At 48.4% G+C, this 18,803-nt stretch overlaps 1 protein-coding gene across 1 annotated transcript in view; it reads right to left on the bottom strand.

Moving 5' to 3' along the window:
- Positions 1–18,803, bottom strand: part of acvr2ba (activin A receptor type 2Ba) — a 229,877-nt gene that overhangs the window by 40,717 nt on the left and 170,357 nt on the right. The window contains exons 3-5 of the mRNA XM_070880119.1: positions 18,420–18,526; positions 13,804–13,955; positions 6,824–6,967 (exon numbers count right to left, since the gene is read on the bottom strand). Of these exons, the coding sequence (XP_070736220.1) occupies positions 6,824–6,967; positions 13,804–13,955; positions 18,420–18,526 (403 nt within the window). The remainder of the gene's footprint in view (positions 1–6,823; positions 6,968–13,803; positions 13,956–18,419; positions 18,527–18,803) is intronic.

The following is an 18,803-nucleotide window of genomic DNA, read 5'->3' as shown; positions in this document are numbered from 1 at the left end:
CACTGGCATTCAATTAAGCTGGGAACATAAAGCACGGAGTCTGCAATTTTTCCCATTGTATCCATTGCGTCTTGTTCCTGCAAATACTGCCTCCTCCTCTTTCGAAGGTGTTGACGTCTTTCGGAGGTCCACTTCCATGGTCACTGGTAGCTTCCGGTACCTCGGCCAACTGGCCGGACCTGAGAGAGTCCGTCAGAAGGCTGTCCGTCCATGAGGAGGACAGCGGAGAAAGGTAACAGCAAGTGCCAGCTCCTATCCCATCACTTAAGCTCCACCAAACAAGCCCTTCGCAGCAGCCTTCACTCGATAATTATGGCATGGAGAACGTTGGCTGATTTTCGCCCTTCCAATCCCAAGGTCGCCGAGATCAATTCAGAAGAAGGAGGTCGCACATTTAAAATGGAAATGAGGAAGAATTTCTTCTCAGAGGTCGTGAATCTTTGGAATTCTCTACTCCAGAGAGCAGTGGAGGCTGGGTCATTGAATATATTTAAGGCGGAGATAGACAGATTTTTGAGCGATGAGGGAGTAAAGGGTAATGGGGAGCGGGCAGGGAAGTGGAGTTGAGGCCATGATCAGATCAGCCATGATCTTACTGAATGGCGGAGCAGGCTCGAAGGGCCAAATGGCCTACTCCTGCTCCTATTCCTTATGTTCTTAATTCGTTGGGCCTCTCCCGCCACACTGGCTGGAACCAGCTAACCAACCACAGACCAGGAATCAAACCAAAAACTCATGTTGGTATATTTCCTTGTATTCCATTATGATTAACTGCAATCTAATTGAGGCGATTAAGATGATTAAAAGGAGTTGATTGGGTAGATGGAGAGAAACGATTTCCTCTGGTGGGAAAGTCGAGAACAAGGTTGTATAACTTTCAAACTGGAGCTAGGCCGTTCAGGGGTGATGTCAGGAAGGACTTCTTCACACAAATGGAAATCTGAAACTTACTCCCCAAAAGCTGTTGAGGCTGGGGCGGTGGGTCAATTGAAAGTTTCAAAACTGTGACTGATAGATTTTTGTTGGGTAAGGGTATTAAGAGTTACGGAAACAAGGTGGATAGATGGAGTTAGGTTACAGATCAGCCTTGGTCTAATTAAATGGTGGAACAGACTCGAAGGGCTGAAGCACATGGTACTGGAGGTAATGTACTGACGTGGATAGAGAACTGGTTGGCAGACAGGAAGCAGAGAGTCGGGATAAACGGGTCCTTTTCAGAATGGCAGGCAGTGACTAGTGGGGTGCGGCAGGGCTCAGTGCTGGGACCCCAGCTATTTACAATATACATTAATGATTTAGATGAAGGAATTGAGTGTAATATCTCCAAGTTTGCAGATGACACTAAACTGGGTGGCAGTGTGAGCTGTGAGGAGGACGCTAAGAGGCTGCAGGGTGACTTGGACAGGTTAGGTGAGTGGGCAAACGCGTGGCAGATGCAGTATAATGTGGATAAATGTGAGGTTATCCACTTTGGTGCCAAAAACACGAAGGCAGAATATTATCTGAATGGCGGTAGATACGGAAAAGGGGAGGTGCAGCGAGACCTGGGTGTCATGGTTCATCAGTCATTGAAAGTTGGCATGCAGGTACAGCAGGCGGTGAAGGCGGCAAATGGTATGTTGGCCTTCATAGCTAGGGGATTTGAGTATAGGAGCAGGGAGGTCTTACTGCAGTTGTACAGGGCCTTGGTGAGGCCTCACCTGGAACAGTGTGTTCAGTTTTGGTTTCCTAATCTGAGGAAGGACATTCTTGCTATTGAGGGAGTGCAGCGACGGTTCCAGACTGATTCCCGGGATGGCAGGACTGACATATGAGGAGAGACTGGATTGACTGGGCATGTATTCACTGGAGTTTAGAAGGATGAGAGGGGATCTCATAGAAACATATAAAATTCTGACAGGACTGAACAGGTTAGATGCAGGAAGAATGTTCCCGATGTTGGGGAAGTCCAGAACCAGGGGACACAGTCTAAGGATAAGGGGTAAGCCATTTAGCACTGAGATGAGGAGAAACTTCTTCACTCAGAGTTGTTAACCTGTGGAATTCTCTACCGCAGAGAGTTGTTGATGCCAGTTCATTGGATATATTCAAGAGGGAGTTAGATATGGCCCTTACAGCTAAAGGGATCAAAGGGTATGGAGAGAAACCAGGAAAGAGGTATGTGGGTGAAGGATCAGCCATGATATTGAATGGTGGTGCAGGCTCAAAGGGCCGAATGGCCTACTCCTGCACCTATTTCCTATGTTTCTATGTTTCTCCTGCTCCAATGGCTCAATTACACAAGGCCTTTACCAACTGAGCTATGCAGGGGGGGGGGGGGGGGGGGGACTACATTATGCTCCACAAACTGAATTGGAGCATGGGAGATCTCCCCGATGTCACGCCCAATATTTATTCCTCAACTAACACCTAAAAACAGATTATTTGGTCATTTATTTAATTGATGTCTGTGGGAGCTTTTGGTACGCACACAAATTGGCTGCTGCCTTTTTCTACATCATCATCATAGGCAGACCCTCGGAATCGAGGAAGACTTGCTTCCACTCTTAAAATGAGTCCTTAGGTGGCTGAACAGTCCAATACGAGAACCACAGTCCCTGTCACAGGTAGTACAGATAGCCGTTGAGGGAAGGGGTGGGTGGGACTGGTTTGCCGCACACTCCTTCCACTGCCTGCGCTTGATTTCTGCATGCTCTCGGCGATGAGGCTCAGCGCCCTCCCGGATGCACTTCCTCCACTTAGGGCCGTCTTTGGCCAGGGACTCTCAGGTGTCGGTGGGGATGTTGCACTTTATCAGGCAGTAGAACAGCGGCCACACTTTAAAAGCACTTCATTGTCTGTAAAGCGCTTTGGGACATCCGGAGCTTGTAAAAGCAAAGGAAGAAAGACTTGCATTTCTATAGCGCCTTTCACGACCTCCGGACGTCCCAAAGCACTTTACAGCTGACTAACTATTGTTTTGAAGTGTAGTCCCTGTTGTGCTGAGGTTGTGAAAAGTGGCGAAGATAAAAACGCAAGTCTTTATTTCTCTGTATCAAGCAAAATGATCAGAACTAAAACTTAATTGACATTAATTATGCTGCTGCCGGTAGCCTCAGCGATAGCATTGCAACTCGACGAGGGAGTGCTGTGGCTTCCAGAGGCTCGCAGGCCCACTGAAGAACTGTGAAAGGGAAGAACAAAGAGTATAAATATTGGCACTATACAGAGGCAGCCACATTATTAGTCTGCCCGCATGCTGTGCGGCTCATCCCAACCAAGCAAGCAAGCGATTCCCCCCCCCCGCCGCCCCATCCAGGGGGAGGGGAAGGGGGTGGGCGTGGGTACAAACACGAGACACAAAGTCACAAACCAGACTTTGAGGCTACGGGCTCCGCCCAACAATGTTGGGGGATGGCGGGAAAAGGAAGCTAAAATTCCCTAACCGGAATGCGCCGTTTCTGGTGGACGTATTTCCTGCGCGAGAACACCAGCGGCATAAAAGGAGGTGCGGTGGCCCCCGCGGAAGCAGCGTGGAGACATGCCACTTCAGGGCAGCAGCGCGAGCTGGTGCACAAGGGCGACGGCAGCGAAGAGTGACGTCATCGAGGTCCAGGTCGGTGATTGGAGCGTGGGAAGATACAGCAGGAGCCGGCGAGAGACTGCGGAGGGATGAGATCGGGGCCCAGGAGAGGCGCGAGTTCGGGGCCCGGGGCAGCACGGGCCAGCCCACACTGTGACACGTGTGCGTGCTCGGTCCGTGCAGCAGAGCTGGTCTCCAGTCGTCTTGGTTAAACCTTGCCACTGGACCAAGGCCTAGCTCTGTGTCAAGCCCGTGTGGTGGCTGGTGTGCAACGGCCACCACACGTTAAAAAAATCCGCGCACAGGCATCTTCCACCCTTCAGGATATAGTTCAGGACCTGGAATATTAGGTCCTTCATTGAAACACCTGTCAACTCATCCCTTTTTTTTGGCATGGAAGCAAGTCATCCTCGCTTCGAGGGCCTGTCTATGATGACGATTTCCTGGAGATTTGATCACCGGACCGCCCCCTCCCTCCCACCCCCGATCTCCTGACACATCTGTTCTCGCGATGCCCCACCTTCCCACACCGATTGGAAAGTGAACAGACTCCTTCATTAACCCAATTGGATGTTTCTTGACCTGTAATTCACATCTGCAATCTTTTTTTTTTAAGCACTAATAACTACAGTTAGGGCTGGATTTTCAGTCCTCTGCCACCCGTTGGCGTCCCGGAGGGGCAGCAATGGCTTCCAGGTGGGCGGCCAGCTCCCAGCGCCCCGCCAGGAAATTAGCTGCCGGTTTTGCGGGGTTGCTGAGCAGCACCGCCCAGGAGTGTCGAGACGGTGCGGAAGGCCATCGGTTTAGACATCGCTTCGATTTTTAATTGCCGCAGAGCCTCGAGCGCCCCCTAGTGGGACCGCCTGGAAAACCAGGTGGTCAGAGCTGTCCTGGCCGTGGTGAGTGAATTAAGTAAATGAGGTAAGTGCGTTGGTTTTGTTTATTTTTATTTTTGCGATTTATCCTAATGTGGGGTAGGCAAGGTACTGAGAATGTTTTTTTGCGCCGATCTTTTTTTCTTCAAGCAAGCCTCTCGTAGGGCGCTGAGAGCCTGGCTCTGTAGCTCGGGATTTTCAGTTGCTCAGCTGGCCGAGCGCCCTAAAAGAGGTGTGCAACGCCTCCCTTGGCACTCTGCTCCACACTCAGGGCCCAGCTGCTGGATTTTGTGGCTGAGGACGCAAACCATTTCCTAGCACAATTTTTACCGCCCCACCACCATTACTGCCCCAAAATGACCAGAACTGAAAATTGAGCCCATAGAGTTCTGCATTAAAGTTCTGGTCGGCATATTGTAAACAGGGTATACAGCCACTGGAGAGGGTGCAGGTAAGTAGCAATGCGGTGGAGGAGGATTTCCTGGAATGTATTAGGGATAGTTTTCTCGACCAATATTTCGAGGAACCAATTTGAGAGCTGGCCATCCTAGACTGGGTTTTGTGTAATGAGAAAGGCCTAATTAGCAATCTTGTTGTGAGAGACCCCTTGGAGAAGAGTGACCACAACATGGTAGAATTCTTTATTAAAATGGAGAGTGACACAGTTAATTCGGAAACTAGGGTCCTGAACTTAAGGAAAGGTAACTTCGATGGTTTGAGGCGTGAATTGGCTAGAATAGACTGGCAAAGGATACTTAAAGGGTTGATGGTGGATAGGCAATGGCAAACATTTAAAGATCACATGGATGAACTTCAACAATTGTACATCCCTGTCTGGAGTAAAAATAAAACAGGGAAGGTGGCTCAACCATGGCTAACAAGGGAAATTAAGGATAGTGTTAAATCCAAGGAAGAGGCATATAAATTGGCCAGAAAAAGCAGCAAACCTGAGGACTGGGAGAAATTTAGAATTCAGCAGAGGAGGACAAAGGGTTTAATTAAGAGGTGGAAAATAGAATACGAGAAGAAGTTTGCCGGGAACATAAAAACTGACTGCAAAAGCTTCTATAGATATGTGAAGAGAAAAAGTTTGTGAAGACAAACGTAGGTCCCTTGCAGTCGGATTCAGGCGAATTTATAATGGGAAACAAAGAAATGGCAGACCAATTGAACAAATACCTTGGTTCTGTCTTCACAAAGGAAGACACAAATAGCCTTCCGGAAATACATGGGGACCGAGGGTCTCGTAAGGAGGAGGAACTGAAGGATATCCTTATTAGGCGGGAAATTGATGGGATTGAAGGCCAATAAATCCCCGGGGCCTGATAGTCTGCATCCCAGAGTACTTAAGAAAGTGGCCCTAGAAATAGTGGATGCATTGGTGATCATTTTCCAACAATCTACATGCAAATTAAGCGGTGTTCAAATGAAGCGTTCATTAATATTAATGTGGGGGAAGGAAGATTTACTGTTCCACCCACCCCACCTCTTAGAGGCAAAGAGATTTCCCTTTGGATTAGGGGAAGTCAGCAGAACACACTTCATCTTTTTATGCCAATAGCTTAATGATTGACAACGCATCCATAATCATGTTTTTGATGCTCCATGTTAAAGGTTTGAGAGAACAGCTGCAATGGTACTGCTCCAAAAGTGAACCCGTTGCACCCCTGTCATAATAAAAGGCCGAGGGGAGACCTGTTTGAGGTGTATAAAACTATGAGGGGCCCAGATAGAGTGGATAGGAGGGACCGATTTTCCTTGGCAGAGGGAACAACCAGGGGGCATAGATTTAAAGTAATTGGTAGGAGGTTTAGAGAGGAGTTGGAGACATTTTTTTCCACCCAGAGGGTGGTGGGGGTCTGGAACGCTCTGCTTGAACGGGTGGTAGAGGCAGAAACCCTCATCACATTTAAACAGTACTTGGATGTGCACTAGAAGTGCCGTAACCTACAGGGCTATGGAACAAGAGCTGGAAAGTGGGATTAGGCTGGATAACTCTGTCGGCCGGTGCGGGCACGATGGGCCAAAATGGTCTCGTTCCCTGCTGTAAATTTCTAGGATTCTATCATTCTAATTGCCAGAGGGTAAGAGTATAGTAACCACAGCTGTCAACACTGCTGGCAACCATTGAGCCCATGACTCATCACCGCATCACCTACAACACTTTCAACCCATCCTTGTTCAAAAGGTACTGTACGGTGAGCAAAGAGGTTCATGCCTGCACTGACAGGGCCGCTGTTGGTCAGGTTTTGAGCTGTACCATCCAACCTGGCGATTAACTCAAGGGAGCGGGCCATAATAATTTGAACATCGCAGAGTTTTCTCAAATATCTCTTGGCAAGGCAAAGTGCATCATTAAAGATTTATCAAACTTCAACACACTTACCTGAACGGGGAAGATTTTTACAGCCACATAGTCGTTCATTAGCCGTGCCTTCCAGACACAGCCGAACCGCCCTCTGGCTTTGATCTCAAGCAACTGGAGGGGCTTCATGCCGACCAGAGGTGATGGAGATGGCAGGCTTGGGTCCTAGACAGAATACAACTAACTGTGAGGCAGGTTATACACTCCAAATAAAAATCTTAAAATTACCACATACAACATAGTAAATCAAGGTACAGTGAGGGAAGAGATAGAAAGAGAGCTAGAGACACAATTAGAGATATAGACGGAAACAGATGATTCTAGATATACATAGGAATGTGCGTGTGCGAGAGAAAGGGGGAGAGAGAAAGGGGAAGAGAGAGAGAGCGAGCGAGCGAGAGCGAGAGAGAGAGAGAGAGCGAGCGAGCGAGTGAGAGAGAGGGGGGGGGGGGGAGAGAGGGAGGGAGAGAGAGAGAGAGAGAGAGAGAGAGAGAGAGAGAGAGAGAGAGAGAGAGAGAGAGAGAGAGAGAGAGAGAGAGAGAGAGAGAGAGAGAGGGGAGGAGGAATAATAAATGATCTCCTAGTAAAAGATCCTCTCGGAATGAGTGATCACAGTATGGTTGAATTTGTAATACAGATTGAGGATGAGGAAGTAGTGTCTCAAACGAGCGTACTATGCTTAAACAAAGGGGACTACAGTGGGATGAGGGCAGAGTTGGCTGAAGTAGACTGAAAACACAAACTAAACGGTGGCACAATTGAGGAACAGTGGAGGACTTTTAAGGAGCTCTTTCATAGTGCTCAACAAAAATATATTCCAGTGAAAAAGGGCGGTAAGAGAAGGGATAACCAGCCGTGGATAACCAAGGAAATAAAGGAGAGTATCAAATTAAAAACCATGCGTATAAGGTGGCCAAAGTTAATGGGAAAATAGAAGATTGGGAAAATTTTAAACGACAGCAAAGAATGATTAAGAAAGCAATAAAGAAAGGAAAGATAGATTACGAAGGTAAACTTGCCCAAAACATAAAAACGGATAGTAAAAGCTTTTACAGATATATAAAACGGAAGAGAGTGACTAAAGTAAATGTGGGTCCTTAGAAGATGAGAAGGGGGATTTAATAATGGGAAATGTGGAAATGGTTGAGACCTTAAACAATTATTTTGCTTCGGTCTTCACAGTGGAAGACACAAAAACCATGCCAAAAATTGCTGGTCACAGGAATGTGGGAAGGGAGGACCTTGAGACAATCACTATCACTAGGGGGTAGTGCTAGACAGGCTAATGGGACTCAAGGTAGACAAGTCCCCTGGTCCTGATGAAATGCATCCCAGGGTATTAAAAGAGATGGCGGAAGTTATAGCAGATGCATTCGTTATAATCTACCAAAAGTCTCTGGACTCTGGGGAGGTACCAGCAGATTGGAAAGCAGCTAATGTAACGCCTCTGTTTAAAAAAGGGGGCAGACAAAAGGCAGGTAACTATAGGCCGGTTAGTTTAACATCTTTAGTGGGGAAAATGCTTGAAACTATTAAGGAAGAAATAGTGGGACATCTAGATAGGAATAGTGCAATCAAGCAGACGCAGCATGGATTCATGAAGGGGAAATCATGTTTAACTAATTTACTGGAATTCTTTGAGGATATAACCAGTGGATAGAGGTGTACCGATGGATGTGGTGTATTTAGATTTTCAAAAGGCATTCGATAAGGTGCCACACAAAAGGTTACTGCAGGAGATAAAGGTACGCGGAGTCAGAGGAAATGTATTAGCATGGATAGAAATTGGCTGGCGAACAGAAAGCAGAGAGTCGAGATTAATGGGTCCTTTTGGAAATCGGTGGTTCGTGGTGTGCCACAGGGATCGATGCTGGGACCACAACTGTTTACAATATACATAGATGACCTGGAAGAGGGGACAGAGTGTAGTGTAACAAAATTTGCAGATGACACAAAGATTAGTGGGAAAGCGGGTTGTGTAGAGGACAAAGAAAGGCTGCAAAGAGATTTAGATAGGTTAAGCGAATGGGCTAAGGTTTGGCAGATAGAATACAATGTCGGAAAGTGTGAGGTCATCCGCCTTGGGAAAAAAAAACAGTAAAAGGGATTATTATTTGAATGGGGAGAAATTACAACATGCTGCGGTGCAGAGGGACCTGGGGGTCCTTGTGCATGAATCCCAAAAAGTTAGTTTGCAGGTACCACAGGTAATCAGGAAGGTGAATGGAATGTTGGCTTTCATTGCGAGAGGGATGGAGTACAAAAGCAGGGAGGTCCTTCTGCAACTGTATAAGGTATTGGTGAGGCCGCACCTGGAGTACTGCGTGCAGTTTTGGTCACCTTACTTGAGGAAGGATATACTAGCTGGTACAGAGACGATTCACGAGGCTGATTCCGGAGATGAGGGGGTTACCTTATGATGACAGACTGAGTAGACTGGGTCTTTACTCGGAGTTCAGAAGGATGAGGTGTGATCTTCTAGAAACATTTAAAATAATGAAAGGGATAGACAAGATAGAGGCAGAGAGGTCGGGGAGACTAGAACTAGGGGGCACAGCCTCAAAATACGGGGGAGCCAATTTAAAACCGAGTTGAGAAGGAATTTCTTCTCCCAGAGGGTTGTGAATCTGTGGAATTCTCTGCCCAAGGAAGCAGTTGAGGCTAGCTCATTCAATGTATTCAAGTCATAGATGGATAGATTTTTAACCAATAAGGGAATTAAGGGTTATGGGGAGAGGGCGGGTAAGTGGAGCTGAGTCCACGGCCAGATCAGCCATGATCTTGTTGAATGGCGGAGCAGGCTTGAGGGGCTAGATGGCCTACTCCTGTTCCTAATTCTTATGTTCTTATTATGTTCTTATGTGAGAGAGAGAGAGAGAGAGAGAGAGAGAGAGAGAGAGAGAGAGAGAGAGAGAGAAAAAGAGAGAGTGTGAGTGAGTGTGAGAGTGTGAGTGTGTGAGTGTGTGAGTGTGTGAGTGTGTGAGTGTGTGAGTGAGTGAGAGAGTGAGTGAGTGAGTGAGTGAGTGAGAGAGTGAGTGAGTGAGTGAGTAAGGGAGAGAGAGAGAGGGCGAGAGAGAGAGAGAGAGAGAGAGAGAGAGAAAGAGAGAGAGAGAGAGAGAGAGGGAGGGAGGGAGAGAGAGAAAGGGAGGGAGAGAGAGAAAGGGAGGGAGAGAGAGAGAGAGAGAGAGAGAGAGAAAGGGGGGAGAGAGAGAGAAAGGGGGGGAGAGAGAGAAAGGGGGGGGAGAGAGAAAGGGGGGGGAGAGAGAGAAAAGGGGGGAGAGAGAGAAAAGGGGGGAGAGAGAGAGAAAGGGGGCAAGAGAAAGGGGGAGAGAGAGAGAGAGCAAAAGGGAAAAAGTGAAAATAAATCATAGCATGTACAGCACAGGAGGCAGCTTCGTTCTAATGAAGGGTGCATGTTATAACCGTATTTTCTCTTTACAGCTGCTGACTGCCCTGTGCAATTCCAGCATATTCTGCTTTTATTACAGAAGGAAGCTGTCATGTATTTAACTATCATTGTTACCCATGTATAAGCTGACCTAAGTTGTACACCTTGAGAACATTGATCACAAGGGGGTGAACTTGTGGGAGACACCCCTAACCAGGACTTTCAGGTGTAAAAGGGGAAGCTCCACCCACCTTCAACACTTGAGGTCTTGGTAATAAAGGTAACTGGTCACAGAGTGACCTTCTCTCAAATATGGGCCTCGTGTTGCATTTATACTGTATAGTAAGGACATATCAGAAGCCATTTGGCCCACAGTGCCCGACAATGATAGCTCTTCAATTGGATCTGCCAAATCCAATTACAGTTCCTGTCCTTGCCCCGTATCCTTTTGTTCTTTTGAAAATACATTTCCAATTGCCTTTGAAATGATGTTCTAATCTCTGCCGCTTGTGGTACAGCATTCCATGTTCATAAACCATTCTATTACCTGCTTTCTCCTTCAGCTTATCCGGAGTCTAATACTGACTTCCCGACCTGTGCAAACAATCTCTTATCATTTAACCACAAAACAGTTTTTTTATAATTTTGAAAAGCTCCATTAGATTTCCCCACCCCCACCCATCCCCTTAGCTTTCTCTGTCGCAGAGAAAAAAGCTCTAATTCTTTGAGCATTTCTTCATTACTATAATTCAAAGTTCTTGCTATAATTTTAGTGGATTATCATGGCTCCAATATCCTCTAATGGGGCGTCCAGAGCTTCACACACTATTCCTAATTTGGCCTAACCAATATCTTGTACAAATTAAACATCACTTCCTTGCTCTACATTCAATACCCCAAAGTATAAAACCCACAATCCCATGTGTCTTCATAGACGTGCCAACTGCATTCTCACCTTTAAAGATCTATGTATCGGCACCCCTAAATCTGTCTGTTAAAATTACTACCTTTTAGTATGTGCCTCTTTACACCATTCTTTTTCCCAAAATGCACGACCGAATATGGAGAGACAGATAGTTATACACAGAGTGATCGGAGGAACAAAGGAGAGAGATAGAGAGAGAGAAAAAGGGAGCGAGCGAGCGAACGGGGGGAGAAAAGAGAGAGAGGGGGAGAGAGAGAGAGGGGGAGAGAGAGAGAGGGGGAGAGAGAGGGGGGGAAGAGAGAGAGAGAGAGAGAGAGAGAGAGAGGGAGAAAGGGAGAGAGAGAGAGAGAGAGAGAGAGAGAGAGAGAGAGAGAGAGGGAGGGAGGGAGGGAGGGAGGGGGGAGAAAGGGAGAGAGAGAGAGAGAGAGAGAGAGAGAGAGAGAGAGAGAGAGAGAGAGAGAGAGGGGAAGATAAATACTGATATGTTCAACACAGGTTAGACAGTACCCCTCATATAACACAGAGTCCCTCAGGATTGTTCACAACTATGTTTTCAGGTGTCAGCAATATGAAGGAAATAAGAAGTACATTTCAATAAACAAGACTTGCTAACCAAGTATTTTTTCAAAAATAAATACATCAATAGTGCACTGGTAGCCCATAAACTGCCCACCCAGTAAAATTACAGGTTCAAAGCCAAGCCTTTACCATTGACTTGAGAAAGAGAAGCGGCCAGAATCAGTCCCGCAGGCTCCGACTGCAACGACAGGACTGACCAAAGTACGACATCGGGCTGGAGCTCACTGGTGCGAAGGGTGTGTGGTGGGGGGAGACAAGCGGGGGAGGAGGAGAGAGAACGGACACATGTTTTTTGACTCTGAAAACATCATCCGAGTACCCACGTGTTTAACTCTCCATGGGTCATTGTTATTGGAAAGGAGGATAACCTCCTTCCTACTGCAGCTGTAGTTCTACTCACTGAAGTGGCACTGCCCAAGGTTAGAAACTAGAACCATTTCTGCAGTTATTTTGAGAGGGCCTGTGATGTAAACAGAACTCTCGTTGTTTGAAACCATGGATTAGTTACTAAGTCATGGCAAACGCAACACCAGCCTCGCTACTCTGTTGTGTCAACATGTGTGCATCAGTCATTTAAGAGGATGCTATGTTGATATTTTCACCCATCACTAATCTCGCTCGACACTTTACCCCGCTGTCACTCCCCACCAGCCCTCACCCGTTAACTCTTCAGCTTGGTTCAGTAGGCTGTGGGTTCAAGCCCCATTCCAAAGCCCCAATGTTCCCTCTAATTTTGTTTTTGGGTGTGCAGCCCCTTTAACGGACTGTGTGGTCCATTCAAACGTCCGCCCACGTGCGTTTCTTTGCAATGCGGCCTACGCAGTACCTCTGGGCCACTCCACAGGCTGTGCACCCCAACAGGAACAGTGCGCGACACTCTGGTACACTGTGAAATATCAGCCGTAGCTCAGTGGGCAGTACTCTCGCCTCGGAGTCAAAAGGCCGTGGATTCAAGCCCCCACTCCAGGGACTTGAGTATGTAATCTAGGCCGACACACCCAGTGCCTCACTGAGGGAGTGCTGCACTGTCAGAGGTACCGTCTTTCGGACGAGACATTAAACAGAGTCTCCATCTGCCCTGGCAGGTGTAGGAAAACATTCCATGACACCCTTTTGAGGGGACCACTCCCTGGTGTCCAAGCTAATTATCCCTCAACCAACATCACTAAAACAGATTATTTATCATTATCTCATTGCGGTTTGTCGGAGCTTGCTGTGTTTAAAATTGGCTGCTGTGTTTTCTGCATTACAAAAGTACTTCATTGGCTGTAAAGTGCTCTGCGACGTCCCGAGGTCGTGAGTGGCACTATATAAATGTAAGTATGTTCTTTCTATCTTTTCATTACAGGACTGAGGGAAAGCTGTTGGCAACGAGCCAAAGGTGGGCAGCGGAAACACTACAAGGACACCCTCAAAGCCTCCCTGATAAAGTGCAACATCCCCACTGACACCTGGGAGTCCCTGGCCAAAGACCGCCCTAAGTGGAGGAAGTGCACCCGGGAGGGCGCTGAGCACCTTGAGTCTCGTCGCCGAGAGCATGCAGAAATCAAGCGCAGGCAGCGGAAAGAGCGTGCGGCAAACCTGTCCCACCCACCCTTTCCCTCAACGACTATCTGTCCCACCTGTGACAGAGACTGTAATTCCCGTATTGGACTGTACAGCCATCTGAGAACTCATGTTAAGTGGAAGCAAGTCTTTCTCGATTCCGAGGGACTGCCTATGATGATGATGATGATGATGATGATGATGATGAGGGAAAGCTACACTGTCAGAGGAGGTGCCGCAATTCAACCATGGCCTACTCTGTTTGAGTACAGGTTGAAGATCCCCAGGGTGGTACTCAAGGAGAGCAGTGAAGTCTTCGGGGTTTTGACCAACATTCCTCCCTCCACGAGAACAAAATAAATCATCAACAGGTCACGCATCTCATTGCTGTTCGTGGGATCCTGCTGCATGTAAAAACCTTCTGCCTACATAACGACAGTCACAACATTTCAAAAGGTGGTTCATTTTCCGCGAAGCCCCCTTTTTTAGGGGGGTGTGGCAGTCTCCTTTTCAGCGACCAAACCCAGTGCGCCCAGGTCGGCTGGCGCTCTGCGCGTCACGAACCTCGTTCAGGTCCACGTGCCCGTAGGGAGGCTTGCGATGGCGGTACATCCAGAAGGCCAACAGGATGATCATGGACAGGCCCGTGATAGGAAGCAGGGCATACACCAGAATGGTCAGCAGCGAAGGCGTTGGAGGCGGTGGCTCATATACAACTAGGGGGGGGAAATCGGAAACGGGGAACAAAGTCAGCATGTGTTGTTTATTCACACCAATCCCCTCCCTCTTGCGCCCCCCTCCCCCGCCCCGCCAGCTAACTCGCTGTACACCTGAAGGCTCACCCGAGTTACCATTCCACAGGTGTTTCAGGCCACTGGGCACCTCTCCATCGGCAAGCCTGATACTGCCCTCACCCGACGTCCAACACAAGCCCACTTCCAGCAAAGTACCAGATAACGCGACACGCCATGCCAGACACGAGACTCCCAAAGCAAGCGCTCAACTCAGAACTCCTTCACGGCAAACGAGCCAAAGGTGGGCAGAGGAAACGTTACAAGGACACCCGCAAAACCTCCCTGGTAAAGTGCAACATCCCCACCGACACCTGGGGGTCCCTGGCCAAAGTCCGCCCTAAGAAACACAGAAAATAGGTGCAGGAGTAGGCCATTCGGCCCTTCGAGCCTACACCACCATTCAATAAGATCATGGCTGATCATTCCCTCAGTACCCCTTTCCTGCCTTCTCTCCATACCCCTTGATCCCTTTAGCCGCAAGTCCCTCTTGAATATATCCAATGAACTGGCATCAACAACTCTCTGCGGTAGGGAATTCTACAGGTTAACAACTCTCTGAGTGAAGAAGTTTCTCCTTATCTCAGTCCTAAATGGCTTACCCCTTATCCTTAGACTGTGACCCCTGGTTTTGGACATCCCCAACATTGGGAACATTCTTCCTGCATCTAACCTGTCCAGTCCCGTCAGAATGTTATATGTTTCTATGAGATCCCCGCTCATCCTTCTAAACTCCAGTGAATACATGCCCAGTCGATCCAGTCTCTCCTCATAGGTCAGTCCTGCCATCTCGGGAATCAGTCTGGTGAACCTTCGCTGCACTCCCTCAATAGCAAGCATGTCCTTCCTCAGATTAGGAGACCAAAACTGCACATAATACTCAAGGTGTGGTCTCACCAAGGCCCTGTGCAATTGCAGTAAGACCTCCCTGCTCCTATACTCAAATCCTCTCGCTATGAAGGCCAACATACCATTTGCCTTCTTCACTGCCTGCTGTACCTGCATGCCAACTTTCAATGACTGATGTACCCTGACATCCAGGTCTTGTTGCACCTCCCCTTTTCCTAATCTGCCGCCATTCAGATAATATTCTGCCTTCGTGTTTTTGCCACCAAAGTGGATAACCTCACATTTATCCACATTATACTGCATCTGCCACGCGTTTGCCCACTCACCTAACCTGTCCAAGTCACCCTGCAGCCTCTTGGCATCCTCTTCACAGCTCACACCGCCACCCAGCTTAGTGTCATCTGCAAACTTGTGAGATATTACACTCAATTCCTTCATCTAAATCATCAATGTATATTGTAAATAGCTGGGGTCCCAGCACTGAGCCCTCCGGCAGCCCACCAGTCACTGCCTGCCATTCTAAGTGGAGGAAGTGCATCCGGGAGGGCGCCGAGCACCTCGAGTCACGTTGCCGAGAGCATGCAGAAAATTAAGCACAGGCAGCGGAAAGAGCGTGCGGCAAATCTATCCCACCTGTGACAGGGACTGTGGTTCTCGTATCAGACAGTTCAGCCACCTACGGTCTCATTTTAAGAGTGGAAGCAAGTCTTCCTCGATTCCAAAGGACTGCCTATGATGACAATGATGACTTCCAGCAAGGTACCAGACAGCGTGAGCAAACACGTGAACTCCTGGCTAAATTTCCCCCTCCCCCAGCATTGGAGCCCAGTGTAGTGCTTCGATCATTGCCCTGCCTGTGATCAGCTAACTCAGTACGGATCACGGAACAGACATCTCTGTGCCGCCCCACACCACACATTTCCTTCAGTCACTGAGTCCCCGGGCACTCGTCTATTGTCAAATTTAGAGAGACATTTGCGACAGACATGTAGCTTTTCAGTTAAACATTATGGAATGCAGACTGACGCAGACTTTAAATATTTTGACATCAAGTAGGGTGGAAGAATTGGTGGGGACACAGACAGATCGGCTGGAAGTGTTATTGTGTCAGTGTTCTGTAAGCAACGAATTCCTGATCACCGAATCGTACAGCACAGAAGGAGGCCGGCCATTCAGGCCATCGTGCCTGCTCTTTGAAAAAAGCTATCCAATCAATGGTCCCTCCCCTGCTCCATCCCCATTGGTCTGCAATTTGTTCCTTCTCTCGTGATCTTGGTGACGGGAAGAGGAGGCAGCGAACCAGGAACCTTCATGATCTGCCAGGGAGGCTGCGGACCCAACCCCACCCCCCAATACCCAGAAAGGACCGTGGAAATTGGCTGGTCTTGCACATTTGGTCCAGCAATACCTGAGAATGACGACAAGTGTAACACAAATAACCAAAGGAACAATAAAACTATGTGCACGGCCTCATCTCTCAGAAATTCAGGTGGATGATGGGACTGTGGATTGAGGAGGCACCAACCTACATTAGGAAACGGGAGGAGAAGTCATCGGTTTTTTTTTTTCCCCCTTGTAAAATTGCTGCTTTATGGAACCATCCAATGACAGCAAGGACCGAGAGCACGACGTAAATTCCGAACCGGGGAAAATCCTCTCAGGACAGCAGATCCGGATCGGACAAAGAGCGGGGTGACCGGGTCGAACAGACACTTCCGTCCCGCGGCCGAGATCAATTCAGAGGGGCTGGGCCGAATGGAGAGAATTCAAGTGTTCTGGGACATCTGGGGACTGCAGAACGCGTATTCAAGGCAGGGCCGCTCTGTGTTAGAGCTAGGAAATCAGGGGATGCCTGCTTTTATACCCAAGTTCCGGCGCCACACTGGTGCCACCAGCTCACGGCGGCTGGGCCTCGCTCACGCAGCCCGGGACAATGCCAAGGCGAACTTGCCAGGCTCTCCGTGGTCAGCAGTTGGGATGAAGCAAATAAATGGTCTTCCCGTCCACTGGCCTCGGCAAACCTGGCAGTTGAGTTTGGTACTGCCACCAACCGCTACAGCCCATGTCTTGGGAGTGGCACTGGAGATATTTTAAAGGCATCCCTTTATGGCGGCAGTTCCTTCCTTTCTTTCCTAATTTTGGCCCGGACCACCGCCATTGTCTCAAAACCACAGCGGGAGTTCGGGTGAAAGGTCACGAACCTGAAGTGCTAACTCGGTTTCTCTCTCCACAGGTGCTGCCTGACCTGCTGAGTATTCCCAGTATTTTCTCTTTTTATTTGGGACTTGGGGGAAGGTGGTGTGTTTGGAAGGGAGAGAGGGGGAAAGAGCGTTGCGAGTGGTGAAATGGGGAGGGTCCTTTCTCCAAAAGAAGGTTAAGCGGTGATCTGATTTTCAGGATATTAAGGGGAACAGATAGGGTAGAGAGAGAAAAATCTATTCTGGCTGGTTGGGGAGTCCAGGACAAGGGGACATTGTCTAGAAATTAGAGCCAGACCTTTCAGGAGTGGAATTAGGAAACACTTCTGCACACAAAGGATGGCAGAAGTTTGGAGCTATCGGCCACAAATGGCAATTGATGCTAGATCAATTGTTAATTTTAAATCTAAAATTGATAGATTTGTGTTAACCGAAGGTATTAAGGGACATGGGCCAAAGGTAGGTATATGGAGTTAGGTCGGAGATCAGCCATGATCTCATTGATTGGCGGAACAGGCTCGAGGGGCTAAATGGCCTCCTCCTGCTCCTATAAATGTTCGTCATACAGCTCAAATAACCACAAACTCGCTTAAAAAAAGGAGAGAATAGGTGTTGCCAACTTAGATTAATGGCAACACTCTCACAGATGCAAATTGCCAGCAAATTTTAAAGTGGGTTAGGGTTCAGCTTCGTCCTGTGTAAAGCAGGCAACAATTGTGCCAGTCAGCAGACAGGCAACCGAACAGCAAGCGAGCCCCAGGTGGGCAGAGGAAACGTTACAAGGACACCCTCAAAGCCTCCCGGATAAAGTGCAACATTCCCACCGACACCTGGGAGTCCCTGGCCAAAGACCGCCCCAAGTGGAGGAAGAGCATCCGGGAGGGCGCTGAGCACCTCGAGTCTCGTCGCCGAGAGCGTGCAGAAAACAACCAGTCAGCTGCAGAAGGAGCGTGCGGCAAACCAGGCTCCCCACCCACCCTTTCCTTCGACCACTGCCCGTTCCACCTGTGACAGAGACTGTAATTCCCGCATTGGACTGCTCAGTCACCCGAGAACTCGGCTTGTAGAGTGGAAGCAAGTCTTCCTCGATTTCAAGGGACTGCCCATGATGAATCTGGGTCGGACCAACTTGGGATCTATTCAGGCACCTCGCAGTTTGGACAGCCGAGACTTCAGGTGGCCCCGTGTCCCAGCAAGGAACCAGAAAGCATTCAGAGGCCGAAGCTAGCCTGTTCAGGAGCGTGCATGCACACACATTAACCCGAGCAAAGACGATTGAAACTCATCTGCGGCAAATACTTAAAAAAAAAACGGAACGACAAGCACAAAGCCGGCAACCTACCTTCTGGCACAGACTCTGGGAAGTGAAAAAACTTGTCATTGCAGTAGTTGCCCTCGCAGCAGCAGAAAAATACCTGAGGGTTCTCCTCCGTCGCTACACACTCCACTCTGTCGGGAACAGAACAAAACAAAAAAAGTGGGAAATGGCACATCAATCACAGGCCACACTGACTCTTCACCCACAGGTGCAGGCGTGGAACTGGCTACAAGACGCTGAGTAATATGTCCAACAAAAAAAAAGACCACAGATCACCTCGAGGTTCATTACACAATTAATTCGATTATATATGTTGTAGCACATTGGACCTGGAATTCTGATGAATGACTTAATTACTTTGCACAATGAGGACAGGCACTGGAGCGAGCCTGTATTCCATATACATTA

The sequence above is a fragment of the Pristiophorus japonicus genome, chromosome 5 (assembly GCF_044704955.1).
Source record: "Pristiophorus japonicus isolate sPriJap1 chromosome 5, sPriJap1.hap1, whole genome shotgun sequence".
NCBI lineage: Eukaryota > Metazoa > Chordata > Chondrichthyes > Pristiophoridae > Pristiophorus > Pristiophorus japonicus.
The sequence above is the reverse complement of the archived record's forward strand: the minus strand, read 5'-3'. Positions and strand labels throughout refer to the sequence as shown.